This window comes from Solea solea, chromosome 10 (genome assembly GCF_958295425.1).
Source record: "Solea solea chromosome 10, fSolSol10.1, whole genome shotgun sequence".
NCBI classification, from domain to species: Eukaryota; Metazoa; Chordata; class Actinopteri; order Pleuronectiformes; family Soleidae; genus Solea; species Solea solea.
The window spans coordinates 2930105-2950744 of NC_081143.1; the positions used below are offsets into that span (position 1 = coordinate 2930105).

At 38.9% G+C, this 20640-nt stretch overlaps 1 protein-coding gene across 5 annotated transcripts in view; it reads right to left on the minus strand.

Annotated features, from left to right (window-relative positions):
• fam13a (family with sequence similarity 13 member A) overlaps positions 1-20640 on the minus strand; it is a 56282-nt gene that overhangs the window by 18514 nt on the left and 17128 nt on the right. For all 5 annotated transcript variants that reach the window (XM_058641563.1, XM_058641566.1, XM_058641564.1 and 2 more), the window contains 5 exons: positions 14554-14595; positions 5849-5890; positions 5475-5714; positions 3728-3926; positions 1274-1332 (listed from right to left, as the gene is read on the minus strand). In XM_058641563.1, the coding sequence (XP_058497546.1) occupies positions 1274-1332; positions 3728-3926; positions 5475-5714; positions 5849-5890; positions 14554-14595 (582 nt within the window). The remainder of the gene's footprint in view (positions 1-1273; positions 1333-3727; positions 3927-5474; positions 5715-5848; positions 5891-14553; positions 14596-20640) is intronic.

Genomic DNA, 20640 nt, shown 5'->3' on the forward strand with positions numbered 1-20640 from the left:
CACTTCAAGTTCATGTGTTGGACTCGATTCAACACGTCTTCTAGATGTGATCCTGTGAGACTCCTCCTCCTGAATGCCTTTAATGTATTGACTAATTGGGCCATCTAAGCTGACATAATGATCTCCATGACCCTCGGCTATATGACCAATTACTAAAGTGGTCCTCGCTATATTCTCCAGATGGTGAGACAACTGAGGAAGCATCCACAGCAAGAGTAGAAACAACCAAAAACTGAACTTGGAAAATTTGAGCAGCTCGCTGGAGAGTGATGTGATCTCCATAAGTTCCCAACTCACCCATGATATTAATGTAGTCATCCCAGTTTTGCACAGTAACAAAGTTTAACAAAGGTGTGCCATCAAGACCAAAAGGATTTGCCACCAAATCAGATACAATTTCCTGTCTAAGAGTTGTGGATGACCTAAAGATTCCGAAGCTTGCTAACTGGTCAGCCATAGCTGCACATTGACAATTGCCATCTGGGAGAGAATCAAAAGCTACTGTCATTCCAGAAGAAACAAATGAATGAATCTGAGTGACTTTTTGCAATTAGAAAAAGCTTTCTTTTCGCATTAGCTGACTGATTCAGAGTTCTTTTTTCTTTACTACGGGTGACACTAGTTACATTAGCTACTGAAAACCATTTCTGCTCAGGGACAGAGGATTCTGACATTTGATACTGGACCTTGTATTTGGAGCGTTTCAGATTTCTCTTGATGATCAAAGATGGCAGAAAATCCAATATGGCCGAAAAAAACATTAAGGATGCCTTGAACTCGGCTTGGCCCAAGGGTTCCAGTGATACATCGTTTGTGAAAAACAGATGAACAAGTCAAAAGTTAATGTACATACATGCATGTCCAACTTTGTCCTGTTTGTGGCGCTAGAGCTCTCGAGCTTGCCTTGCTTACACAGTATCACCACTTGAACCCAAGTAACGGGTGGTCTGCTGTTAAATTATTACAATATTGGGGAATTATTACATTATCAGGACTAACCTGTAATAACCTCCTGTTAATGTAATACTTTATTACATTATTGGTCAAAAGTGTATTACATTATCGGGAAGTTATTACATTATTAGGTTTTATTACATTATCAGGTTTTATTACATTATCAGGTTTTATTACATTATCAGGTTCAACACACGTGTGTTATAAACAGCACATTATGCCTCACACCACACAGACATTTAAAACATTTAATTACCAATGTCCACCACATCACATCACATCACACATTACACACAAGAGATTAAGTTAAGAAAGTTACCCTTTCTGAAATGTATCCATGTGTTTTGCTCCAGGTCGTCTGTCCACACACTCTCTTACCTGGAAAAGATGCAAACATTTGAAATGTTAATAATCTATAAAGCTGACTTAGGACAAGTTTCAAAAATGGATGTAGGTGTATGAAGTACTTTGTGTTATATTTGTATGAGAAGTTATTTAGCATTTTTTGACATTGTAATATCAACATGTATCAGCAGGTTAATCTTGGTTTACAGACTCACAAGTATGCCAATAATAGGTCAAAAATATTACAGGTAGTTTCTCATTAAAAATAAGTAATGTGCTAAATAAAACTGTGCCAGTTTCGAGGCACTTCAGTCCACATTAAAGTGGTAAATTGACCAATTGACATTCACAGGCAACCACACGGCTGTCATGGATTAAAACAAAGGACATTTAGAAGCTGCAGAGGAGGGAAGAAAGATGCAGTGTATGAACTTGGATGTGTATAAACAAATCTTTTATAAAAAGCTTTGAGATCCTGAAGACCTTTGATCACATTCACACAGAGTCAGACACTCAGCACAATACTTAGCTGGCCATTCAGATCACATACATGTGTGTGTGTGTCATTGCATGTCATCTTATATGTTACATAAAGGCTTGGCACAGGGAGCAAAGGATAAATAAAAAGCTCAAGCAATCTAGATTATCTTCCCGAACAAATCTATTTCCACCAGTCAAAAACAGAGCACCACACAGCTGATCTTTACATTAGCTTGAATCATGAGAATAATAATCCATCTGCTTGCATGCAGCTCAAGTGCCCACAGAAGTCGGTTCATGTGTGACAAGCATCGCCACACGTGTCCTTGTCACATTGTCATTGTTTAGAAACGCTCTGCAGTAACACACACTGATGATGGAGGTTATTTTACAGACTATATTTCTTTATTGTTAATTGGTTTAGACATTTTTTGTTTGGTTTGGACTTAAACTGATTGGAAACATGTCCATCACAACAGCACCAACACCACACATATTCTTTCTACACTGCTAGATCAAAGTAAAAGCAGAGGAATACACACCGAGTGCTAATAACAAAACCATGTTTTCCCCTGAAATCTAACTACGAAGAATACAAATGTTTTTCTACACAACATTCAGTTCATTCAACAATAGATACCCACCTTACTGAATGAAAAAAGTGGTTAAAAACTTTCATTCTTTTTAGATTAAAAGGATAAACAGCACAGGAGGACACATCTGTTACCACAAGGCGGTACATTTAACTCATTGAATGAAAATATATCATTTTTTTAATAGAAAATCTATTGAGAAGCTGTGTTGAGTTTAAAATAACCTGGATGGAGAGTTTGGTTCATTTATCTATTAAAAAGAACACCAGCAGAATCAAGACCACCTCATTGTCATGTGCAGCAGATCCATTTTAGAGGCACTTACCTCTTTAAGCGTAATGCAGTGGGTATATGCAGGATCTTAACCACGGGTAAACCTGTCTTTCTGTTTTTACCTCTTGTGACTCTCGTAATAATAATAATAATAATTATGTGCGCGTTAACACAACAGAGGAAAGAACCTCGCAGAGCACTGACAATGTGACAGTGTTTCATGTACTTTTATCTTTCGCATCTTTCTCCGCAGCAGCTGAATACTGTTAGATCACTGTTTGAACGATGGAAGCAGTGATCGGGCTTGCATCGTTCACGTGATGTCACAATTCCAAAACTCCACTAGACTGCCAAACTTCGCCAGGGTGTCATGTTTTACAGCGCAGATGAAAACCTGCATCTACTGCAGAGTCACCTGACCTCAGAGACCTCAGTCTCATCATGTTCTGCCTTCAGTGTCTTCTGTAGCAACATAATCTAGTCAAACCCAGATATTCAAGACTAACAATATCGTAAAGTCGACATTAAAGGTGGACTTTAGTGAAACGGAATAATTGCTTGACAGGATCCAAATGCCAATTGCTTGTAGACTTAAAGACTTGAGACACTTGCAGACTTAAGTAACCATGACAACCGCTGAAAGGGCTTGTTGCTCTCTGGTGGCTCGTCTTCTTTAGTGGATAAAAGCTGCAGATAATTGCACAGTCATGGATGGCCCTTACAGCCGCACTGCTTCGAGGAAAAAGTGGTTCACAATGACTGCGGCGTGCTGCATATTACAACCCTCTGTACAGTGACAATAGCAGGGAGCATTTACGCAGCTGCACAGCTTCCTGTCATCCTCCGACTTAGCTTCCATTTAACGATTCCTGTGAAGTGCAACAGGCTATTATTTGCAGAAACAGTGATGATGGGGGTTGAGCGGAATGCTTTGAAAGTCTTTCTACATTACAGGTGCGTGAGTGGAGCGTGAACACTGTGATGCTTGGGGTTCGATGAAAGCCCTTCATATTTATATGTGACACGTTAAAAACCTGCGTTATTGAGGTTAAGACGAGGAAGAAAGAGATGGTGTGACTCACAGTGTGAACATCCTTGTTGTCAGTGAGCTGCACCAGTGTAGGGTTCTGTTTTGGCTTCCTGGGTTTGGGGGTTTGACCCGTGTGACCTCCGCGTGAGTCCGCGCTGCTGCCGACCGTGTTCTCCCCCACGCTTCCAGAATGTCTTCCACTGCTGGATGGGATGTTCTCCTTGTTGGTGTCCGACCTGACGGACACAGCCCTGAAAGAAAAGGATGAGGAAGTTAAGTTAAGTGTGGTCTGTCGTTAAGTGTGGTCTGTTGTTAAGTGTGGTCTGTCATGGTGAAACACGACAGGAAACTAAATGCCAAGGTCACCGCAGCACCTCATTTACTTATACCTTCTCCGCTACAGTGCTGTTTAGTTTCTGCGCTAATTCTATTTACCGTCTTATTTACTGTCCACGCTCATATTGACATTTCGTGGTGTCTTAGAACTCATGCACTCGTCTAATCCATGTGACACTGATCTCTTTGACTTCACCAGGTCTCTCCATCAACAAGGATTAGCTTGGAGCTACAATGACTCCGGTTGTTATGATTGTGCTAAGTCTCAGTGGACAAGCTTACAATGTCAAATGAAACCTTACAAATGCTCTTGTTTCCAAAACAGCACCTGGTGGAAAGAGCACTGGACGTTAAATCATTCCATTTTATTTATGTTGAGTAAATGTAATCAAATTGCCTTACAAGACTCCTGTAAACAGATCATTCCTCTCCTCCCCGTGTATGTGGGAGTCATGATGGACAGACATATAAAGACGATTCATTAAAAAACACCACAACTGTCTTTGTATTACACACATTTCTCCCTTCTATGTAAAAAAAAAAAAGGTGTGAGACTTTGATGTGTAACGTGTGCAATTTCCCTTTGATGTATTATTATTATCATCATGTGTGGCACGACTCAACGTGGGTGAAAAGGTCATGAGTCATGAATAAAAGGTGTTTTCAAACGACAGTCACAGGTATACAGCACATTGTTGAGGGGTAAACTAACACGTTGCTTATAGAAATACTTGTAATGTCTGTTTCTTGAAATATAAAAGAATAAAGTTGTTCCTTATAATAAAACTATTCAAATTCAATTGTGGAAACTTGACCGTTCTTTAGTGTTTTCATGTTCATTTTCCGGCTGTGAATGAGTACAGTAAAAAATACTGCAGTTCCTGTGTGTCGAAAATTAAGTCATAGTTAGAATAACAGTGAAAGTGATGCATAGAGAGAGGATTAATATAAATGTGTTTAGGTTATCATGTCACATCACCAAGTTTAACCTAAAAATGGTCCATTCCTGCTTTTGTAACTTTTAAAAAAATAAAGAAATGCCTGTGACACGTCTAGATCTATACACATCTTATTCTACAGACTGAAGAGACCATCTTTGTTTCTCACAGATCTGCACAAATCATAATCATCGCACACATTTACATTTTTATTCAAACTCCTGAAGTAAGCCTCTCTGTATTCCTTCGCCCGTTAAGATCTTGTGTCACGTTACAACTTTCCAGGAAGTACAGGAAGTCTCATCCTGGTGCTACAGCTGTATACACATGAACACTACCCCAATCAGGTCTGATAGTTTTGCCTGACAGAGCCTGTTTTCAGATGAAGGATGAAACATACAAATAATGTTGATGGTATTATTATAATAATAATAATAATAATAAAAGCAGCGTTAATGACACAAATGGAGATAACACATGACGAGATTGAACTAAATCTGGTGCCACCAACTGCTGAAAAAGTACCTGTCTCTTTCTCGATGTCTCAGATACTCCTCCTCCTCCTCCTGCTCCTCCTTCTCCTCCTCCTCCTGCTGCTGCTGCTGCTGGTCTCTCTGGTGTCGACGTCTCTGTCGCGCAGTTGGCGTCACCTTTGGAGATGTCCTACGTGGGGTCAACTCACACTCCTCCGAACCTTGATCCCCTAAAGGGTTAATATTAAACAGGTGCTGCTCCACTGCTGAGCGTATCGTCCTGTCCAGAAAACTGCAGGAGATAAAAAGACAGGGACACAAATGTATCCATTTAAGCTCCGATAACAGAGTATTTGATTTTCTTCTGAGCAAACTGTAGTTAAAGTGTAACCTGATTAACTACAAGAGCAACGTGACATCACTTACTTCACCACATCTGGAGTGCAGCAGACAGGAGAGAGGTGGTCACTGAAAGAAAGACACCAGGGGAAGGTGAGTTAATGCAATTGAGACAGGTGGTCACAACAGGTCACTGAGCAACGCTGGAAATCCCCCAGGCTCTGAATCTGGCCCTTGGTGATCAAGGCATCTAGTGTGCATGAGTGTGTGTTGACTTCAGCTGTGTTCACAGCATAAGTGCGTCCTCAGAGAGCGAAGGCACCAGCTGATGTGGCAATTGAATATTATGGTTACTTGAATTTCCTACGTGCTCTCTCTCTCTCTCTCTCTCTTAGCGCAAACACCTACACGGCACATCTTTGCGGCAGCGATAAAGAATATCACATAAATCTTTGTGCGTCCTTTCCTCCGAGGCACTTAAAAAATGTGATGTACAGTTTTAAAGGTTAGAAAAACAGCATCAAAGAGATTTTAACCAACCTGAGGAAGTGCTGCTTTCATTACTCATCCAAGCGACCATCCAATGTGGTATATTGTAAGCATCTCAGCATTCTCTCTCTTTAAATATCCTATAGACCCTTATTTTGAAATGTCTTAATTTATTCAACCCATTATTAAACCAGGTGAGTCAATTGACACGTGTCTTGCGACGGGCACGAGTAAGCGCAGTGCCAAGTTTGACATTGTTTGGATAAGTAACGCAAAAGATATTGTTAAATATAATGTTAAATGTATCAGTAAAAGAAGCACACAGTGGCTTTCACCGCTCTACTGTAGCCACTCCCCCTCTCACTCACACAGCACTGTGGGCTACCTGAGAGGATAAGTGGGCCTTTTGGCAGAGTGCAAGATGTGTGGGTGATTATTATGTCTGAGCTCAACAATAAACACTCCCTGAATGTGGTGTGTCTGCATTAAAATGAGTCAGCGGATTTTACTCAATGCAGTTTACGTGCATTACAATGAGTCAGCTGATTTTGCAACAACACGCCAACAAACACAGGTATGCAGTGGCTATTCAAAACTACGTAAAACATGATGTGCAACAAACTGACACTTGCAACAAATGACAATTCCGACTGCAAGGTCCCAAAAATAAATAAATTGTTATGCAACCATGTAGTTCAATTTTCCATATTTATTGTATGCCATTATGTCAGTATCAGGATTTGCTTTCTACCATACACAAACAAAAATATCACTGAACTTTTGATGTGTAATAGTAACAATGAGCACTTAAACACACCAAACTAACAATTACTAAAAACACACACGTGCACTGCACTAGAATATTAAGAAGCGAATGGCTAAAAGAAAGGGTCAACATTTTCTATATGATAAACAATTTTTCTCTGTCCTTGTGTCCAAATACTCACAGGTCTAAAACTACACATATAAAGTAGTTTTTTTTTCATTATACATAGAATCTGACTGTAGCATTGAAAAAGAAGTAAAACGTTAACTACACCATTTGGTTTATCATTGACAGACAACGTTCATACACAGTCCACAGCTTCTTTTCCCTGAAATTGACCATTTCCCTCTATTTAATGTTACATGATTTTTATTCATCAGAGATTCTATAAAGCTAAAAAGCTGTTTTTGGAAGTGTTTTTGGTAGATTGTTCAAGAAACATGAGTAATCTGAGCTGTGACTACATCTAAGTCAAACATCACTGAAGCAGCAGTTGTTAAATGTGCTGAAATCTGTCTTTAAATGCAAGGAACGTCTGTCTGACTGTTGATCTCATAACTGTCCAACGGGTCATTTGGCAGGTGACGTACTCAGGGCACCAGTGTGTTCACTACCAGCTTTGACATTGTTGGGATAACAAATGCAAGTGATGTTGGTAAAAAAAAAGAAAGGAAACAGACACACATAGACTTACTGGTACACGTCATGTCTGCTTCTCCTGGAGCAGAACCAACTTGACACATATGGGGGTCACGTGAAAGAAATCTTCCTAAACACTGATGTTGACAGTAATAGCAGAGCTTGGCAGAGGCCTCTGTACAGAGCACTGATAAAGCAGAGATAATCCTGGAATAATGGAACGACACTGTGAAGGTGACTGTGGTGAACCTGTGCAGAATGACGCACACCTGCACAGACATTATCACAGACGTGAGCGGGGAGAGCGAGTCACAGGGAAACACACACTGCAGTGTGATATGAACATGAACTTGTATATTATACAGTATTTCTGTTTAGATTTTGAGTTTTCATCTTCCATCTTCAGTTTCATTTCTAGTGTTAGACAAGACGGGGAAGTGGGGAAGTGAAAGTGAATATCTGCTTGGGCAAACAGGCTCCATTAAAAACCAACCAATTATCTCTGGGGACAGCAGGAAGAATAATAGGTCAAACCTGGGACAGCAAGAGGTGAAAATAACAGAGATGGTGTAATAACTTATTACTTTTCAATGTCATGGGGCTCACGTTCATCAAGTGCAGAAGAAATACAACCAATGTTAATGAGATATAAATTTGCATGATATAAAAGTGGTGAGAAGTTGAATTATACTGTAAAATTGCAATAATGTGCAATTATAATGTGTCACAATAATGTGACAAATTGAGCTTACGGTGGCCTACATGTGACAGTTTGAAAGGATTTTTAAAAGTTGTGAATAAGCTGCATATTTCACAAATTAAATTAAATTTAAGACAATTCTGAAAAGTAAACAATTTGTATTGAAGAAATGTATTTTGTATTTCTTACAGACTGTGCCCACTATTGTAATGGTCAGTTCATTGAGTACAATGTTCTTCTCAAATTCACATCTTAATGCTCTGGTTTCAGTTTCTTTGCTCCTCTATTACAGTAAAATGAATATTTTTGACTGACAGATTAGTCAATCATGAATGATTGATTTTATTTTACCTTTATTAACGTTTAATCTCTTTGATTTACCTTGGGAGAATCAGAAGATGTAAGTGTACATTGAGTGTATATATAGTTTCTTCTACTTAACCCTTAGATGCACCCTTGGTAAATTATCCCTTTGTTTATCCTGGGCAGAATTCTTTTTTTTTTTATGCATGCATAGACTAAGACTTTTGTGGAATGACATGCCTTGATATAAAATTCCAGAAATCTGGAAATCTATGTTAAATTTATCTAATTTATGTTTTTTTTTTTTTTTTTTTTTTAATCCTGTTTAGACTTTTCCAGTGTCAAAATAAATGTTTTTAAAATTTCAAGCTTTGAAAACTGCTTGGTCTCTGTTTTTGTGTATGTGATCGTTCAATTCAATATGCATTTTTAAAAATTTGAGTCATTTTTGCTTGTGGTGTGTTTATATAGATGGTTAAAATTAAAATAAATTATAATTTCATCAGATTGTCTATGCTGTATATACGTTATACATAGTAATGGAAAAAAAGCAACAAGGGTTCTAAGGGTTAAATAAACTAACTTTGTAAGTAAAAGTGATTTTTATGAAAAACTCAATTTGGCTTTAAACAAATATCTATTTTGGCACATAATGTTAAATCCTGTTGATGAAACAAACAGCTGGGTCTGGCTGAGCGTAAGTGTCAAGTGTAAAACATGTTGTCATTACGTATCCATCTTGCAGCTATCATCATCGTCTCAAATAAGCCTCATGTTGGCATAGGTTATGGAAGTGTGGCAGTTTGTGATTTACCAAAGAAAGTGATATCACAGCCCGCAATATTTAGCTGTAAGTAAAGATGTAACGATGTGAAACCACTCTGGTATGAGGAGGGATTGTTTTCTGGCGCGTCATGGTGACTCTTGCAGTTCTGAGCGACTGACAAAAGACAGCCGAGGGTAATGAGGTTGAGTCACTGTGTCAGAAGTGAAATAAAAACATCACCTCCAGAGCTCCAGAGTGAACTCACTACACAGACTTTTCTTTGACACATATACTAAAAATGGAACTTGATGTCACTCCTGCTCTCACCTAGTGTTAGATCAGAACAGATAAGCTGCTGTGACTTTTTAAGCTTTAGTCTTGGAAATCAAAGTGTGACTTCTTGTCTTTCCATTGTCTGAGTTAAACTGCAACATGAATGGTTCATCTTTGAAAAAGCTGGTTACTGTAACACAGCACTTCACCTCTGAAGAGTTAAAAAAAAAGATGACCCAGTTTAAGAATAACTGGTCTGTCAAAGAATAAACACTGACCTGGAGAGACACTGATTCAGGGAGGATCACTGGATTTATTATAGTTAAATAAATAGTTTATGTTTGGAGACACATTATTTTCCTTTTTGAGAAGAGTGAGTGAGGAAGATTAAATATTATCCACAGCTTAGTTTAGTTTAGTTTGAGAAACAGAGCGGTCTGCACATAGATTTGATACTGTTATATAGAATTTAAATTTGAAAAATGAACTTCTTATGTGTATAAATTTGCACAAATGCTCACTAATGCACTTTAACATCTTGAACACTGTGGTGAAGGGTGAACCATGTGTTAGCCATTTTTCATTCCGCTCCAACAACAAAAGCACGTCATCTTTAGCAAGAATGGTGAGGCTGGAGATTAAAGCCTAACTCTTGCCAAGAAGTAGACAGAGATCAGTGAGGGAGACTCATAAGGGACTTATGAGGGAGGCTCCTCCCCAAAAAGGGGGAGGAGTCTGGGATAACAAGCCTTGCTTTGATTAGACAAAAGAGTGATGTGAGTGTGACCCAGTGATGTAAGCGCACACTACAATAGCTAATGGCAAAAATTTGAATGCAGTCACTGATGTTTGACCAGACAGAGGCAGTAGATACTGATTTTTATCACAATTTGTATAATTTCAATACTTTACACTAAAAGGTGAAGATTTGCATAATATTACTAGATACAAATACACAATGATAGTTTTTACCTGAAAAGGGGGGTTTGGGGTTAAGTTACTGTTTAAATCAAATGGAAGACCAACTCACCCTTCCCTTTACTAAGTGTGTCAGAGAACTACAGTGGTCTTCACATACCTAAGAAGAATATGAGCACTGAACACACAGCTTTATCCACACTACCACTTTCGCGCTGCCTCTGCTATTTCCAACTTCTTGGATTCTGCCAATAAACCCGCAGCATAAATATAATTATCCTATCAGGATTGCCTGAAAATGCCATTTCTCAATGACCATTGATGAGTCAGCAGGTGGGCTGTTTTGATTTTGATGGCGTCTGTAAGATCTGCTTGACAGTTAAGTCACTGATTTATAATCACACGTCCTGCTGGGTGTGATTTTAAAAAGCCAGCAAAGCAAGTCTTTGTTTTACAGAAGCTTCGGTGTAATTGCTCTATTTAGGAGCCACTAATCAGGAAAATTGCTTTGCAAATATAATTAAGAACAAAATAAGATGTTTCTGCGGTAATTGCATAAAAATTGCTAACTTCACAGCTGACACAGCAGATGCTTATTCCATCCACACACACACAGACACAGATGAAACCTGTATGAGTTTAGATATTTTTGTATTATGTTTTAACAATTATATAAAACTATGATTTTTTTAAAGTTTCAGCAGTGATTATAAGTAATCATGTATATTGTTAATAATCAACGGCATCAAGTATATCTCTCAACTAGGCATAGAACATTTCTGATTATCCTGACCAAAATAATATATAAGATAAGATACTATTGTAATAAATGATAAAATCCAGATTATGTATTCATATAATTTTTGATTAGATTCTTAAACAGGTGGACAGAAACATCACAGATAGGATGCATTTTGTTTAATGTTAATAAGATCATAAAGTAATGGGGAAAGATGTAGCTCCCCCTTATGGCACACACATTTTAATGTTTTTCTCCATTCACCATTATCCTACATAATATCCTGTATTGCTATACATCACTACTCTCAACTAGGGATAGGAATCGGTATCAGTCAGTATCGTATCAGTCCAATACTGGTCAAAATCACTGGATTGGATATCGGACAGATACAAATGTGAGTCATGTTTGGGCTGTTTATTTCTTCTTTTTGGGAGAGCAATATTTGTGACACAGTTGGAGAATGATCTCTTTGAAATGACTCAGCACAAATGTGTTGTTAACAGCTTCATAGTTCATAAATGGTCTAAAATGACTGACTAATATAGATACTCGCGTTTGTGATATCGATATCATCCCATCCCTGCTCTCAACTGAGAAAATTAAACACTTAGTGCATGGTTACAGCACTAAAACTGTTTTAGGGTGACATTAAGAGCTCAAACATGACCGATAACACATCACACACAAACTCACTCTGTCCATGCCATGACCACTTTATTAGGTAAACCAATAAAATCTAATGAAATCAAAGAGTTGACCTTTTTTCTGTGTTGGTAAGCTGTTTTTGAAAAAAGATAATTAAAATTGCTGAGTGTATATAGCTTATGTAATATTACATATTAGAGATTATGAGTCTCATAGCACAGATATTATCTACTAAATGCTACACATACTGTACATTGCTGACTTTATGACTGACCACATGTCCAAGCCTTAGATCAGCGTTTGGATTGACACCTCAGAGCATCATGGACAAAAAAAGAGTTTGCATTTTTGCTGCTACTAAAAAAAACATATGTAAAAGCAGTAAAAGTCTTATCTCCATTGAAATATTTAGGCCAACGTCATAAATATCTCCAGTGATATTGTTGCTATGGTGTAATTGTAGGTTTTAACCAGACAATCAAAAACCCTTTTTTTTAACGTTTTTATAAGAATCATAAAATCATAAAGTGTATTTACAATTGTACAGTATGCAGCTTTGACGCCTGTAACCTTATAACGCTGACAGCAACAATAACGCTTGATCACAAACACAGTCGCCCTTGAGCCGTATCAGCTCTAAGGTCACATTAGCAAATAAGACTCAAAAGAAAATGTGCCAACTGCAAATGACTAACTGAATGAGTCATTAACACTGTCCATGAGTCGACACACTGCTGTGTTTGGACGGCTTTAAGTCCACACACACTGTCAGCACCCACTGTGGAATAATGACAGTGGGATAATTGATGATTAACAGGTGATTATCAAGGAGGTGTGGTCAGGCAGTACTAAAAAGTATGTGTGTTGTGTTTGCAAAAACACTAACATTTGTTCTATCAACACTGTCTTGCGTTCCTAGTGCTTTGTTTTATTTTTTACTCATATTACGCCATCTTCCATCAATGACAAGGAAATGTATTACTGCAAATGATGCGGGCCTAATGGTGATTTTATGCTAGATATTATTACAATTATATTTTATTACAATGACCTGACAATTTCATTCATCCAAAAAAACTTTAACAGGAAACAAAATACCTTGTTTTGTTAAAGCAGTGCAAAATATAATTGGTTTACTGTAATGCAATGTGTAACAATCAATATTCTGCAATTTCTGAAAAAATGATTGAATCAAAGCTGCAGTGTGTAACCTGTGGTAATTATTGTTGTTGATGGCATTATTATTCTGCCTTCGTTTGTCTCTGTGAACAGAAACAATGTCACATTATTATTCCGTCCTTTAACTGAAAATGGGCTCTGACAAGCAATACTATCAGACATGACTGAGGAAGTGTTTTGGCGCTTTTCCATTAAACAGTTGTAGCACGATTTGGCTCCACTCGACTCAACTCGGTTTTTATTTATCCATTAAGGATAGTTTCCTCTGACGAGGTTCCAAGCGAGCTGAGCCAATACTAATATGTGACGTCATCAGACTGCTGCCCGCTGATTGGTTAGAGAGTGTCGTCACTGGAAGAGTCATGAATGTGAGGTCCGACACAAGAATCAAACTGATCAATGCCGAACTGTAGATCAGTTAAAAAGACTTCTTTTTAAATCTGAAATATGCGTCGATCAAGGAAATTTAAAATCTTCACAGAGGAATGTGGTGTTTTCAGCGATACACCAGTGAGCCGAATCATAACCCGTTCAGCCTTATTTCAGTTATACAGGAAGTACTGATTCTGATGATTCAGCACACCAAAAATACCGCTTTGCTCGTCAATAGTTAGTCTGTTTGTGTCGCATATAGACGTCACAGCCAGGTTGAGGAGAGACTATGAAGTAATGGGGAACAAGTAGCATGAAGTACCAGGTTTTTTAAGCTATAGAATTCATTTCTGAGACTTTTCATGGGCATTTGTTTGCAGTTGTCTCACATCACTAGCACAATGTTGCTGTTGCCTCACTTTGTCATGATGAACATACACATTGTCGCAGATTACTTTTCCATTGATTCACTAGAAGCTTCAGACTAAACCACCACATCACTCTGAAAGACGGTGACTTCATTCAGACGTGTGTGTTGTTGAGGTTGTGTGTCTGAAACATAGCTGCCTCTGCCACAACTACAAAACAGTGGTGAGCAAACTGTTGCATGTGCATGTTGCCCTGCTTTCCCACTAACTGGTGGTTCCATTGTTTCCGATGACAATGCACTGAAGCAGCACACAACTGCTTCTCCCCCCCACCACCCACCCACACACACACACACACAAAAAAACTTGTTTTTGAATCTTAATGTGGACACCTCATAGAGATAATGCATTCCCTAGTAAGTACATAACCCTAACCTAAACCCAATTCTAACCCTAAAACCAGATCTTAACCCTGGAAAAGCAGATTTGAGCACCACCTTTCCCAAAATGTCTTCACTCTGTGCAGTTTATACGATTTTTAGTCCTCACAAAGCAACAAATACAAGAACACACACCTCCAGCCCACGCCAACAGACTTGTGCCAGTTTTTGACACTGAGTGAAGAGACCTACCTCATGAAGAAAGGAGATATCGGCCTCTCTTCTTCTTGGGAACTGGAATATGAAAACAAACACGGATTAATAATTAGTTTGCAGTACGTTGCTGTCAAATGCTTTCGTATGAAACATTAACTTCCACCATCACCTATTACTACATGTTACTGCAGCAGGAAACAGGATCATAAGGCTGCCTTTTGTCTGCAGAATAATGGGATGCAGTTCTACAGATGGGTGCTTTTGTGGAACTTATCTGGGGTAATTACAGAGAAATGGCCACTTTAATGTATGTTAGTGACACATGATGAAATTATGCAACAATAAGAGGAACTGGCTCTGGATCTGATGCTGAGATTGCTTAACATTTTCATGTCCTGGCACTAACAAGCTGAATATTTCATAATCAGTGGTGCTGGATGTTTCACTTTCCTCTTTCAAATCAAACCAGAAAGAAAACCACTGCAACCTAAACCTGAACCAAGCTGCATTTATTTATTTTAACATGAAGTTGTCTAACCCAATAAAATAAAGTATTTATATCAGTCTTTTATTTTGAGTGAATACAGCAGAGAGAATAACAGCGTGATCTTTCATCCGTTTGTTTTTTTTGTTTGCTTGTTTTTCTCTTGTGGGGAGGGTGTTAGTGAACCTGAGAGACGTGAGCGCTTGTGAGAACAACATAAACTCTATTTGTGTTCTCACTTTACAAATGTACTACGGGAAAAAAAATCAGTAAGAGGTTTTTAGTATCAGCCTCGCAGTTACAGACACGAGGCTTAGTTTGTTTTCCAAAACAAATTCACATAATGCTTCAATACAAATGTGCCACGCATTAACAGAAAGAACTGGTGTCTAATCAAGAACTCAAATTATAGATTATATTATGAATGCTGGTAGTTAATAAGACATTTGAATATGTTTTTAATCCATGTCAATTGCTCCATCTTCTCCATCGTGAGAATTTGACACCAAGCATATTAATTACTGAGGGTCAGTGTATATAAATATATCTTTTTTTTTTCCCCTCTCTGGGGGTCGCCACAGCAGATCATCCACATATTTGGTTTGGCAGAGATTTTCACACCGGATGCTCTTCCTGATGCAATCCTTCCATTTATCCAGGCTTGGGACCGACCGGCACAAGGTTCACTGGATGTGTTCCCCAGCCCTTAACCTGGCAGGGACTGGAACTGGCTTCTGTCACAAGACAAGTTCCATTTCTTCTTGGCTATGGGCTGCCTGCACTGAGAGTCAGTATATATCACTTAACAAATGCTGAAATAATGATGGATATCGTAAAGCTGCTGTCAGCGAGCTCATCTTTGCTGCTGTTGCTATTCCCCTTCCTCCGTCAAACAACTGTCACCACATGAACATGATAAACAGCCTAACCTCAGGGGCAGAGAAGGTTGTGTGTTTGTGGCTCCTGAGTGGATCCTAGAAAAGACCCATGGCACTTATCAAACACTTCACATCAGAAAGAGCTGTCAGGAAAATAGAGCTATTATTGAGTATTGAATTTGGATTTTTGTGTTAGTCCGACTGAAATTGGACTAAATAGAATTTCAACTAAGTACAACTAAAACTCCCAGATAATGTAACGCTGTTTGGAGTTGAATTACTAGTGCTGGTATATACAGTATTCAATGAGACACAAACTGGCCTGGGAACCGTGCACATTACGCAGAAGAAGACAACAAGAAAAACACCCTTTAAATGCACAGTTTAATCGAGCTAAGGCTGAAGTCTGACTGAGACAGGCAATTGGACAACTTGCCAAGTGTGAGTATATACATGTGGAGGAGAAAATCAATTTATTGGCCGTGTACGTCTGCCTCTGCCTCTGTATCTCTCTATAAGCTAGTGCTGTGGTTCTGTATGTTTCATATCTGCTGTACATAGTAAACGTGACACAAACTAGATCAAGCATGGCTCTTGTGGTGGCTGTGTTGTCTGAAGAAAGATGCCCATGCCGTCACCACTGCACTTGATAAGTTGTCTCCTACTTCCAGTTTAAAGACAGGGAGGAAATTTTGGCGCATGTGCAGAACGCCAAGTCCTACTCCAGTCCGACTAAGCGTATACATGCAGGAGTAATCGGACTATGAATAGCATTATCCAGTTATGTTAGTCAGACTAAGACTAGCTCGATTTTAGTCGGACTACTGTGTTTACATGACATTAAGAAAATCGAATTATTGTCTTAGTCTGACTAAAATTGGACTTTTAACATGCATGTAAATACACTGATGTCCAGGACAGAATAGTGGAGGCTGACACACTTAATTCAAGAAGTTAATTTTTTTTTTTTAATTAACGGTACAGTCGAGCTACAATCTTAACTGTGTTAAAGTGTTAAGCTTATCTGTGGTACAGACAGAGCAGCTTTAATAAGATAAGTGTCCTTTCTACTGTTTCATTGACGATGTAAATATTCTGGCTTGCCGGTTTTGTTTAGTATCAGAAAAAGGAACAGAATAATAGAGGATTGTTGGTTATAAACATGCTGATTCTTAGACAGACCTTCTAAACAATAAAGGACTCAGCTGTTATTGAGTGAATGTTTTGGTAACTGTGTGTTTGGGTACGTGACATGACTTCATGAGGGTTGCGGTAATAGGCAGGCGTAACTGTTGGTGAGGAAAACACTCAGGCCACTCAGACCTCACACCTCAACAGCTTCAAAACAAAGGATTTAGATTTCAAGTCAGGCGGGAATCAAAATGGGCCAAAGTTCATCAAACTTCATCCAAAAATGTCCTCTAATGACACAATTTAGAGGAAACTTTCTTGTTCCTTACTTACAAATTCTTTTGGGGACTCAGTGGCAAAAGTCCCCTTCAAATAAGCAGCCACTCATGTTCTTAACTGGTGTTACTCAGTCTGGCAAGCGTATTAAAACTATGTGTGCCGTCACAGCCACCTTGGATTGCAAAAGCGGAAATCCTGCTTACCCACTACCTTACTGAGGGGATAACGAGAAGCTTTGTTGGAATGCTCTGAAAAGGCCGGATCTCTCAGTGGTGAATGGAAAACTACAAATGAGACATTAGTCAATCTGGACACAATCCACTTTTTAAGCATTTATCAAAATATGCACACAAAGGCAGCCTAATCCTCAGGGTAAACTGCAAAGGCCCTGCCTTACCTTTTACAAAATCCCTCTCTATAACATACAGCAGAAACACAGGTTGTTGGTTTGTAGCACTGAGGGGACTGAAGAACAGACTGACTAAGTAAAACCACAACAAGTGTAGATCTCAAATGCATCAAGGCTTTGGTGAAATCATTTTTTGGTTGTTGTATAATAATTCTAAAAGGTCTGATCCCTTCACGACCAATGAGTTTTAGACGAGAGCTGGACATTCTTAGAATACCGATGAGCACAGGCGGTCAGGATCCAAAGTGTGTTGGATAAGCCTTGCTAAGCTATGCACGGTATATGCTCATACCATCAGAAAAAGGTGTTAGAGCAACATACGGCCATCATGATCTAGGTGTTAAAAATGGGGTAAAGAACACCTGCAGCAGAATGCAACAATTTACAGGGACAAACCAAAACACCACCTTTTTTCAATGACATGAGTTCAGGTTTGCAGTTTGGTTGCACTGAGATTAAAATGATTTGCCGAAATGATCATAGCAAATGTATTTACTCTTTCGACGCCAGTAGGGATGTCCCCATCCGATATTGATATCTGATATCGGTCTGATATCACCCAAAAAAACGCATATCGGGGTGTTCACTGAAGACACGCTGTTACCTGTGAAACACGGGTGCTCTGGAAACACCCCATGAGCACTTGGTACTTTCCTCCTGATGAAATGAACCAGACCCTGTATGATATTAATAATATAGAATAATATAATATAGAAAAGAATCCAATATGCTTAAGTTGAAGGTTAAAATTGATGTAACCCATTGGTTAATAATAAATGGGTCAGTTTTTCTCATACCTACTGTTGCTGACTGTAATATCACTTGATCTAAACTATTCTAACATTCCACACTACAAAATAAGTCATTAAAGTATGAATAATTCGTGCTGATATCGTATCGGATCAATATCGGTATCGTACGTGAAAAAGTTGTCTCGGGACATCCCTAGACGCCAGGAAACGATATCATATCACCTGAAAAACCAATGAATGTTTGGCACTTTTGTTGTTGCCACTTATTCAAGAGGCTTCAGCTGTACTAAAAAAAATTGATGTAGCATTCCAGTTTGAAAAGTGAAGCAGAAGTGGAACAGTTAGCCACCAGAGGCGACTCCATTGGAGTAAAAATAAATTTAAAATGAAAAAGAGCTTATAGTTCTCATTTGATTTATAATTTAATTTCTAACAGCATATATGAGTGGACACCAGTATGATCATCAAATGTGTAAAAAATGGGAGTTTGCATCTAGAAGACAAGGTCCACTTATTCATAAATAAATAATCATTTATAAATGGTCTATGTTGGGCAGTTACAACCATATCAAAACTGAATAATCCTTTTAGCTGAACTGCTGACACCTGGCGAACTTTCATTATAATCTTAGTACAGAAAGCACAGATTTGAAAAACAGGCACTTCATTAAAAACATTAAAAGTGCAGCAACACCAGCGTCTCCTCCCGCCAGATGTTTATCTGTGCTGTCATGCCTTTAGCCTCTCAGGCCAACAATACTGTTATACCCACAGGGAGCCTGCACTCACACCACACTGCAACGTTCCTCACACCCACCGTTTTCCAACAGGCTTCTAAGAAACCTCATAGTTACATCACAAGATTCAGCGTACCATGGCAACTCCACACAAAAGCCAGCATGCATCCACTACGTGCAACTGCCCGATGTTCGGAGTAAAATATGTTCACATAATGCTGATATGTTGGCTCACGGGGCTGTGAATGAGCATGGTGTCATATTTCAGGCACAGGTGAGAGCACCGGGGTATAAAAAAGTCTTTCAGGTAGAGGAAGAGATACACGAGAGGATCTAAAAGTAGAGGAAATGCTGAGAGTGACGTTTTTCATTTGCACTAAACATGACCAGTGGCCAGGGCGACTCGGGGCGGGGGAAGATTCTGGAATGAAGCGTGAAGGTGTCGTCAAGAAGTCCTGCGGCACCAATAAAGTCCTCTTAAATCCTTGACGTCATATTTTCCCCAACACATTAAATGATTGTCATGCATAAAATAATATCATTCGACGTGAGTGCAGCTAATGAAATGAAAACACCAAATTTCACTGATGTTTGTGAAAATCACAGCGACTTTAGTGAAAACATTCCTCCAACAAACTCTTTGAACAGCACCTTCTCCATTTCTGACCATTGATAAGTCGTCTTTGATTGCTGACCAGTTGTACGTGTCTAATTTTTTGGCTGGTTTCAGGTGTCTTTCAGAAGTCCCCCGTGAGTTCAGGTTGCTGACACACATTACTGAGATCTCGCGGTCATGTTGCTTGTAGATCAGTAACCTAATACGACCTGACGCAGAGAATTTTACTGAGTGGGGATATAATTCACCGAGAGATTTACTGGCACCCTGACACGGTGAGGACAACTTGCCACCGTGGATGTATTCAAACTTAGCCACTTCATTTTCTCAGGAACATCTGCTCAGCAAGAGTTTCCCGGTTGGCCTTGTTAAAGGAACACAAACAAACAATACTGGTCATTTACCTTGGGGATAAAGGCTTAAGATAAAAAAAGGTAAATAAGGTAGGTAAATAAGGTTTTCCACACAATTTAAAAAGTAATATTTGATGCAAGGTAGAGTTTTTATCCAAGAATCTGTTCCTCTTCCTACTTTTGACAGGACTTTTAAAACTGACTCAGACATACTTGCATGCAGTGGACTGTATTGGTGTCACACTAAATAACTGTTAATGGATCTGGCGCTGACACAGATTTAAACTCTGATTAATGTCCTACTAAAGGTCACAGTGGGGGGGGGGGGGGGGCTTCTAAAAGCTGTACTCGACAGCATCATCATTTCCCACCTCACTACTTCAACAGCACACACGACATTGATCCAATGATCCAATGACAGAATGAACACACTATTATATATTATAAGGGACGTAGTGTGACCTCCATCGCTGCTGTCAGGTGA